General features: G+C 55.9%; 2 protein-coding genes across 2 annotated transcripts; both read right to left on the reverse strand.

Moving 5' to 3' along the window:
* Nucleotides 1-210: 210 nt before the first annotated feature.
* POSPLADRAFT_1153492 (hypothetical protein) lies at nt 211-778 on the reverse strand (the record flags this gene model as incomplete). Its single annotated transcript, XM_024486751.1, has 2 exons — nt 211-651; nt 755-778. 2 exons carry the CDS (start codon nt 776-778, stop codon nt 211-213), a joined length of 465 nt encoding a protein of 154 aa, XP_024335232.1.
* A 6,523-nt stretch (nt 779-7,301) lies between these two features.
* Nucleotides 7,302-8,402, reverse strand: POSPLADRAFT_1060254 (hypothetical protein; the record flags this gene model as incomplete). Its single annotated transcript, XM_024481244.1, has 2 exons — nt 7,302-8,248; nt 8,318-8,402. 2 exons carry the CDS (start codon nt 8,400-8,402, stop codon nt 7,302-7,304), a joined length of 1,032 nt encoding a protein of 343 aa, XP_024335233.1.
* Nucleotides 8,403-9,341: the final 939 nt, after the last annotated feature.

Here is a 9,341-nt window from a genome sequence, read left to right on the forward strand (position 1 = left end):
GAAGAGGTTCTGTCCAAAGTCGATGTTCTCGGACGAATCTCGGGCTGATGAAGATTCCTGTTGCGCCGCTATCAATGAAAGCGCGCGCCTCGACGTCTTTTTGTCCCACAGTAATCGGAATGTGCAGAGCGCGTTCATTTCGGACTACTAGAATTACACGGGACAGTGAAACGGATACGGGCAGTGGTTGCGTCGGCTCACCCTGCCCCTTCAAAAATCCTCCATCGTAAGTTCTTCATACAGCTCCCGCTTCTCGTCCGCGAAGAGTGCCTTGATTCTGGCGTGGAAGTCGTCCTTCCCAGATCTTCCCTGGTTTGGCCTCCCACCCCCTTGTCGTGCGGCCGCTTTCTTGCGGCAATCCTTGGCGCTGTGGCCCTTGATGTGGCAGTAGAAGCACAGGTTCCCGTTCCTGTGGAGCTTCCGGTCGGCCTCATTGAGAACTGCTCCTAGTTCCCACTTCCTTCCTCCCGATGTGGAGGCAAAGGTTGCCGCGACTGCAGCGGCGTCGATATCCATTGGCTCGCCATAGTCCCTGGTGTCTGTGACGGTGAGGGCCCCTTGTTCAGCGGCATTGTCACGACTTGGTACGGCGTCTAGCCGTTTTTTAATTTTTTCCTTTTCGCGGGCTCGAACCCGCAACCTCTGTACTACCTGCCTGATATGGACACGACGTTATCTACTGTACGATCAGATTAGATAGGACAGCAGTGCACGGCACAGCCCGGGCTCCGCTGATGCAGCCGCTCTGACTCACCGGCCCCCGGGGCTGCGTCAGCATGCTGCACACGGACCAGCTGCGCACGGACCAGCGCGCACAGCCTCCCCTAAACATCCCCTGTATATAAGCCGGCCTCTGCTGCCCTAGGGACCTCAGTTTCGACCTCTTGTCCCTAGGTCAGTAAGCATCCTTTGTATTCCTTTTCTTACCTTACTAACTAAATACATTTACTTGTCCCTAGCCTTAGGTTTGAGCACCGCTCACCATCGCTTCGGTGAGAATCAGTCGAACGCCCCCAGCTCCTTTTAGGTTTTCCCCCTGTCGCTAGACCTCAAGTCGCGACATTAGGTCGAAACTCCACAAAGCTGCCGGCATTCCTCGGAACCCCACACACTCACTTTCCTTTCCCATAGGTTGGGTGGTGCGCACCCCTACTGTACCCTACAATACGTAGATAGCCTACTATACATCGCCAACACTAGAGAGACGAACTCTTCAGTACCTGCGCTTCAGTGAGCGGTACTTGTCCTCACGGACGCGTAGCCTTGGTTCCTGCTGCATAATAGTCAAAAGCAGTATTGGGCCCTACGTGAACTGTGAATCTCAGTGTCATCTCGGGCGCCGTAGGTGTAAGCTAGTATAGCACGGCCTTTCGTAGTACGCACACCTCCCCTTCCTTCCCCCCATCCAATGTGGCTGCCTGCCAAGGCCAAGTCCACGCATTCGACTCACAGGACCTCATCGACGTCTACATCCCAGACGGTCCTGAGACTATCATCTACCGTTGCGAGCAGCAACCGTGCCCGAACCGAACACCCCGATCGATTGCAGAAGACTACCCACGCTACAAAGCGATCCGACGAGCGCAACACCCGCTCGGACCCCGAAGCACCCTCGCATCTCGATCGGCCTCGCAGCACTCTCGCCCTGTCTCCCCTAGCTCTCGCCTCCCTCAAACTGTCATTGCTGATCCAGGTCAAGCACGAGGAGATCTCCCTCCAGACCCTGCGCCAGAGCCTGAGCCTGAGGAGGGTGAGAGTGAAGAAGGAGTCTCGGAGTCCGAGTCCGAGGATTCTGTTGGGTCCGCCTCGCCGACAGCACTTGCCCCTGCGTCAGCAGTCCCTGACGTACGTAACCCCGCCGCCGAACTTCCTTCGGCGCCTTCACCGCCGACTCCGCCGAGAGGCCGCTCGAGCACTCGCTCCTCTCGAAGTTCGACCAGCGGAAGGCCACCACAGCCGCCTCTGCCCCCGCAGCGTCCTCCGTCCCCCCCGACACCGATAATGTCTTCCCCCTCGACTGCCCCCGACAAGGAGACCCTGAAGCTCCTTCTCCCCCTCTGCTATGACGGCAAAACCGTCATCGAATGCGACAGGTTCCTGTCGCAACTACGTATCTATTGGCTGATCAACACGTCGTTGACAACCATTGAGCTCAAGGTACAGGTTGCGCTGAGCCTGCTCGATGGCGACGCCCGCGCCTGGGCCACGCCTTATTTCGCCCAGCTCGCGTCAGTGCAGATGGGTGTGCAAGGGGTTACAACCCCCTTCAGGAACGAAGCGGCCTTCACCACTGCCTTCAAGGCTCGCTTCGGTAATCTCGACGACGCGGCAGCAGCACAAGTGGAGCTGGCGAAGCTCTGCGTGGACAAGTCGGTCCACGAGAAACGCACCGCTGCGGAGTTCTCCGCGCTGTTCAAGGGTCCGGCGGATCGCTCTGGGTATGGGGACCTGGAGCTACGCGACAAGTACCTGAGCGGCATCCCCTCCCGCGTCTATCGAAAGATCGAGCTCGAGACCTTCACCACGTGGCGAGCCGCTGAAAAGCGAGCCACTGAGGTCAAGCAGATCCTCGACATCAGCCGGGCCCGTCGGCCCGAGTTGAACAACTTCTTCTCGGCCCGGGGTCGAGGTCGCGGTGGGGCACGCGGTGGTGCACCCTCATCGCACGCAGCTTCGGCCAGCATCAATGCGGCCGTCGGAAAAGGAGACTTCCCCGGCACATGCTTTGGCTGCGGGAAGCAAGGGTACCATTGTTTTGAGTGCCCTAACTGTAAGGATAAACCTTACACAAAACGCGCCGACGTGCGGGCTACGGTTGCCTCGGGTTCCACCCAGGCGGCGACAAGCGCCCCCGTCGCTTCATCCTCGGCGAGTACAAGCGCCGCTTCAGCGAAATCGGAAAGTTCCGAGCTGGCGGACTTAATAGCACAGATGAAGTCGATGCGCGAGGAGCTCGAGCACTATCGGGCAATGAAGGAGGAGTCTTTTTGATCCGGTCTGCGCTTCGTGCCGCACGCGTTGGGCCGCGTAATAATAATCTGTACAATGTATTGGTGACTGCGAATGTGTACGAATTGGACCACGGGTCCCAGCATTTCCACATCCCAGTGCGCCTCAAAGGAGAAAGACGGCACAAGGACATAGTTGCAATGGTGGACAGTGGAGCCACTACGAAGTTCGTCAACAAGCGTTTCATCACGGAGAATCGAGTACGAACGCGGAAATTGAAAGAGCCAATTCCGCTTTACAATATCGATGGAACGCTCAATAAAGACGGAAGCATCTCGGAGGTAGCCGTGCTACAGATGCAGATAGGAGAACACGTCGAGAAGACGGTGTTTACGGTCACGGACATAGGTCCAGAGGATGTGATCGTCAGGTTGGATTGGCTACGAGAGCACAACCCTGAAATTGACTGGGAGTCAGGCTCCCTAAAGTTATCCCGATGCCCTGAGACGTGTAGTGCCAGGAAGACTGGCCGAATGGAGCAAGCAGCGACTGCGCGTGATACGGGGGACAGGCCCACGGCGCGCAGGCGTTCGCCGAAATCCAAACGGTCGGTTATAGGCGCCTGCCGGAGTAAGGTACTCCCGGACTTCGTACCTGAAGAAGATCCAGCGGGAGTAGAGTGGGATGAGGCCGATTTGATCGAAGCCTGGGAACAAGGCATCACGCTTCCCGGCGCTCCTCAGCTATTCGTCGCAGCGGGGCATACGTACTCCCAGCTGTTCGCTGAGGAGGAGATCAGAAAGAAGGTCGTTAAGACTGCCGAGGAGTCGGTACCTAAACAGTACCACGAGTTCCTGAATGTCTTCTCCAAGGAAGCATCAGAACGGCTACCCGAAAGGAAGCCTTACGATCATGCGATCGAACTCGTGCCCGGCTACTCGATGTTTCACTCGAAAGTGTACCCCCTGTCAAACAACGAACAAGAGGAACTGGACAAGTTCCTAAAGGAGCAGCTAGCGAAGGGCTACATACGGGAGTCGAAATCACCCATTTCGTCGCCTTTCTTCTTCATCAAAAAGAAGGAAGGGACACTTCGACCCGTGCAGGACTACCGCCGATTGAACGCAATCACGGTCAAGAATCATTACCCCTTACCGCTGATCGCCGAAATGGTGGATAAGCTCCGCGGCGCTACACTCTTCACAAAGTTCGATGTCCGATGGGGATACAACAACGTCCGGATCAAAGCCGGTGACGAGTGGAAGGCGGCGTTTGTAACTAACCGAGGGTTGTACGAGCCCTTGGTGATGTTCTTCGGTCTCACCAACTCCCCCGCAACCTTCCAGGCGATGATGAACGAGATCTTCCACGATCTCATCATCGGCGGCAAAATCCTTGTGTACCTCGACGATATACTCATCTTCTCCACCAACAAAGAGGAGCATGAGAAGGTCACACGCGAGGTTCTGCGCCGCCTTCAGGACAATGATCTGTTCCTGAAGCCTGAGAAGTGTGAATGGGACGTTCCCAAGGTCGACTACGTCGGCTATGTGTTTGGTGGCGATGAGGTGGCGATGGATCCCGCGAAGCTGAAGGGAATTAATGAGTGGCCAGTACCCCGGAACAAAAAAGATGTTCAGAAGTTCCGGGGGTTCTCCAACTTCTACCGCCGCTTCATCAAGGACTTCGCTAAGATCTCGCGACCACTCGACCGACTCACAGGGAATGACCCGTGGCATTGGGGTGAGGAAGAGCAGCACGCCTTCGACGAGCTCAAGCGGCTCTTCGCAACGACTCCAGTCTTAGTGCTGTACGACCCTAATCGGGAAACGCGCATTGAAGTCGATGCCTCAGGGTACGCCACCGGCGGCGTGTTGATGCAGAAGCAGGATGATGGCAAATGGCACCCTATTGCCTTCAGATCCCATGCGATGGATCCGGCACAGTGGAACTACGAGATCTACGATAAGGAGATGCTCGCGATCATTGAGGCGCTAGACGATTGGCGCCACTATCTCGAGGGGTTGCCCAATCAGTTCGAGATCGTAACCGATCATAAGAACCTCGAATACTGGCGCACGTCCCAGCACCTCACGCGTCGTCAAGCGCAATGGTCGCTGTTCCTGGCTCGCTTCGACTTCCGCATCACACACAAGGCCGGGACGTCCAACGGAAAGGCCGATGCCCTATCGCGCCGATCAGACCATCAGATCGGTGATGAGGACGATAACACCAATCAAGTAGTTCTCAAGCCAGAGCGCTTCTGCATCGCCTCCGCCAGGCGCGGTCATGCCTCAGTAACAGCTGATCAGTCGCTTCTGAAGCGCATCAGGGAATGTTCGGAGAAGGATCGGGAGGTGGCCGAGGCACTTGAAAAGGTGCAGGACCTCGGACCGCCCCGGCTGCAAAGGGGTTTTGAGGAGTGGAATGCCGAACAAGGGCTTCTGCTGTTCCGCGGGTGTGTGTACGTCCCAAGGAACGCAGAGCTCCGGCGGGATATAGTCAAGATCCACCATGACTCGCCGATCGCCGGACATGGCAGTCGTGCCAAAACCCTTGAGCTCGTATCGCGGAATTACTGGTGGCCGGGAATGTCCAAGTTTGTCAATGAGTACGTAAGCACCTGCGACGTGTGCAACCGTACCAAGACATTCCCAGCCAAGCCCCAGGGTCCGCTGAAGCCGAATGAGATCCCCGAGCGCCTGTGGCAGATCATCATGACCGATATGATCGTTGGCTTGCCAAAGTCTGATGGATTCGACTCGATCCTGGTCACCGCCGACCGCTTTACCAAGCTGGTCCACTTCTCAGCCTGTCATGAGACCCTGACGGCAGAAGGTGCGGCAGACCTGTACATCCGCGATGTGTTCAAGCATCATGGGGCCCCGGCCAAGGTCATATCAGACCGAGGTCCCCAGTTCGCTTCAAAGTATCTCCATGCGGTATACAAGGGACTAGGGATCGAGCCGGCGCTGTCCACAGCGTTCCACCCTCAGACGGACGGCCAGACTGAGCGTTGGAATCAGGAAATCGAGCAGTACCTACGCGCTTTCACCAGCCACAGGCAGGATGATTGGGCAAAACAGTTGCCGCTCGCGGAATTCGCACTGAACAACCGAGTTCACTCCGCGACTGGGCACTCCCCATTCTTCCTGCATCAGGGGTACAATCCTGAGATCCAAGTGCGGATCAATCCGATGTCTGCAATGCCTGCGGCCGCTGATCGGCTCAAGATCCTGAAGGAGATTCGCGATGACACGCGCTCTGCGCTCGAGCTATCGGCCGAGCGCATGAAGGTGTACTACGACAAGCACGTGCAAGAGGCACCGGTCTTTGCGCCGGGGGACAAGGTCTGGCTTGATGCCCGGAACCTTAAGCTGAAACAGCCGAGCAAGAAGCTCAGTCCCAAGTGCCTTGGACCATATGCCGTGCGGCGAAAGCTCGGAGACTTGGATTACGAATTAGTCCTGCCGAAGTCGGTGCCGGTGCACCCGGTGTTCCATGTCTCCTTGCTTAGCAAGTACATGCGTAGCGATATCCCGGGCCGGGAGCCAGAGGAGCCGCCTGCGATCGAGGTTGAGGGCGACGAAGAGTACGAGGTTGAGCGGATCAAGGACTCGAGGATCTTCCGGCGTCAATTGCAGTACCTTGTCAAGTGGAAGGGTTACGACGATTCGCATACGTCATGGGAACCGGCACGCAACGTTGCCAATGCGCCGGCCCTCAAAGCCGACTTCCACCGAAAGAATCCGAACGCCCCTCGCCGCCTCAATGCTGCTACATTTGGTGGTCTCAACTTCCAGCCGATGCCTTCGCCGCTGACTGAAGCACGCTGCCGCTCCGGGTGGGAGATGGGCAAGGGCGCCTCGCATGAGGTCATGCGCCGTTGAGGGGGGGGTAATGTCACGACTTGGTACGGCGTCTAGCCGTTTTTTAATTTTTTCCTTTTCGCGGGCTCGAACCCGCAACCTCTGTACTACCTGCCTGATATGGACACGACGTTATCTACTGTACGATCAGATTAGATAGGACAGCAGTGCACGGCACAGCCCGGGCTCCGCTGATGCAGCCGCTCTGACTCACCGGCCCCCGGGGCTGCGTCAGCATGCTGCACACGGACCAGCTGCGCACGGACCAGCGCGCACAGCCTCCCCTAAACATCCCCTGTATATAAGCCGGCCTCTGCTGCCCTAGGGACCTCAGTTTCGACCTCTTGTCCCTAGGTCAGTAAGCATCCTTTGTATTCCTTTTCTTACCTTACTAACTAAATACATTTACTTGTCCCTAGCCTTAGGTTTGAGCACCGCTTACCATCGCTTCGGTGAGAATCAGTCGAACGCCCCCAGCTCCTTTTAGGTTTTCCCCCTGTCGCTAGACCTCAAGTCGCGACAGGCATCGGCATTTCGGACTTTGTCGTACCAGGCTTTCATGGTGCTGGGTTGGTCCCTAGCGACCCTGGTTGCGAGAGAGACGTAGAGCTCCTTTGGAAGTCCCTTGACGAAGTTGGCGTGGAGAGTGTGGTAGTCGTTCTCGGTGCGGTTGACGCCATTGACTTCGGCGTCCTTGAGCTGGGCTTTCGACGCTAGCTGCTCAAAGCGGGCGACATAGTTTCCAAGGGAGAGCGCTGTCTTCTTGTTCTTCTGTCGTTTGGGCAGTTTCATCAGGATTTGATGTGCCTTGATTCGCGTTCCGTGCTCGGGAAATGCTTCCTCGAGGGCGGTGGCGAAGGCTGCCCAATCGGGATAGACCTGGACTCCCCCTGCCAACTTCTTATAGTATGCGTCTGCCCATGTCTTCCCTAGGTCCTTCCTCATCAACGCTACAGTGAAGGCAATCTTTGCTTCATCGCTAAGTCTGGTGTTGTTGGTGGCAACGAAGTAGGAGAGGACGCATTGGATGAAGCATCTGAGGTCCTCCGCCTTTCTGCTGAAAGGTTCAGGAGCAGGGATGTCAAGGCAAAGGGGTCGGTTGGCAGTTGACTGTTGGGATTGGTATGCTGCAAGGGCGACAGCGATGCGCTGATCGATGTCTGCTTGAGTGAACGTTGCCATAGGGACTTCAACCGGTGTGTTGGTTGGTGCAGGTGGAGCTGGTGGTAGTTCTGGAGCCTCGATGGGAACGTACTGAACGTCCAGGAGCTCGAACGGTTGTTTGTTGACAGGTGACTGTAGGTTCTCTGTTGTTTGTGCTGGTTCGACGTTGATTCGTAGGGTGGCGAATACGTCTTCTGGGTGAGCGGGAGGGTGTCTCTGGTAATAGCTGACAAGCTGTTGATGGGCGACGATCTGCGGGTTGGAGCCTTCTGCGCGAACCCAGGAGCCGCCTCAAGGATAGATGGGAGTCCTTCTTGTGGTGGTGACGAAGCAACAGTCTGCTCGGTCGTACTGGAGAAGGGGAGATCCTGCGAGGGCTGGTAGTCCCAAGGGAACCGGGTTTACTGCATTGTTCGACATGATGGTGGATGAGTTGTTCGACTAGGTGAAACTAGGAACGTAGCTTAGAAAGTTCGACCTTTTGATACAACGGTCTATGCTCCTATATCGATGCCTGACTTGTAGACGACGAGCGACGACTTATGAACAGTGCGTCGTCCTGAAGATCGAGCGAGGAAGTCGAGAATGACCACTACCCCAAGCGAAGAGGAGCAGAGACTTGAATGAATAACCAGGTCGAACTTAGGGTTCGACCGACTAATGGTACAACTACTTATACAAGTACCGACTGCGCACGGACCATCATGTCTATGTGGTCGTGTTAGTGAAGAAAGAAACGTAGTGGTACGATATCAGGCATGAAGTGCGCACAGACCCCATTATGTAAGCTACATAATGTTCAACCTGCAGGTGAGCACTAAGACAGGCGCCAGTATGGGCGCTAGTAGTACAAGGAATAGAATGGAAAGACAAATGTTTCAATAATGGCATAACGTGGGGTTTCAGATGAAATATTCTGTGGGAGCGTACAACAGGACAAAATAATGTGTCCAGTCAATGGAGGGATGATGAGGCTCAGACGAGCTCCTATGCATCACTCTTTGAGGTCCAGAACAATCAGGTGATGCAAAAACATTAGGCACCACTGCGACCTCCTATATTCAGGCACCGATCACAAAGCTGCGGAGGTCCTACAGATAATGAAAGGGTCACGTGCACATGTGCGAAACACGTTCTTGGTCTAAGCCGAATGGGGCCATTCGGAATTAGCGAGCAGGTTGCAGTACATAGGCGCCAGAACCGTGTGAATGTGGTCGGCTCGTTAAGTACACCAACGAGGACTTGAACCCAACTTTCACTGCTCCATTCCCGCTACCACACTTCCACCATTGAACGGCCATGTCATCCCTTCCATACCCATCGGTGGAGAGTTACAGGATTCCTCGGGAGTCTGTTGAT

The sequence above is a fragment of the Postia placenta genome (genome assembly GCF_002117355.1).
Source record: "Postia placenta MAD-698-R-SB12 unplaced genomic scaffold POSPLAscaffold_14, whole genome shotgun sequence".
NCBI classification, from domain to species: domain Eukaryota; kingdom Fungi; phylum Basidiomycota; class Agaricomycetes; order Polyporales; family Adustoporiaceae; genus Rhodonia; species Rhodonia placenta.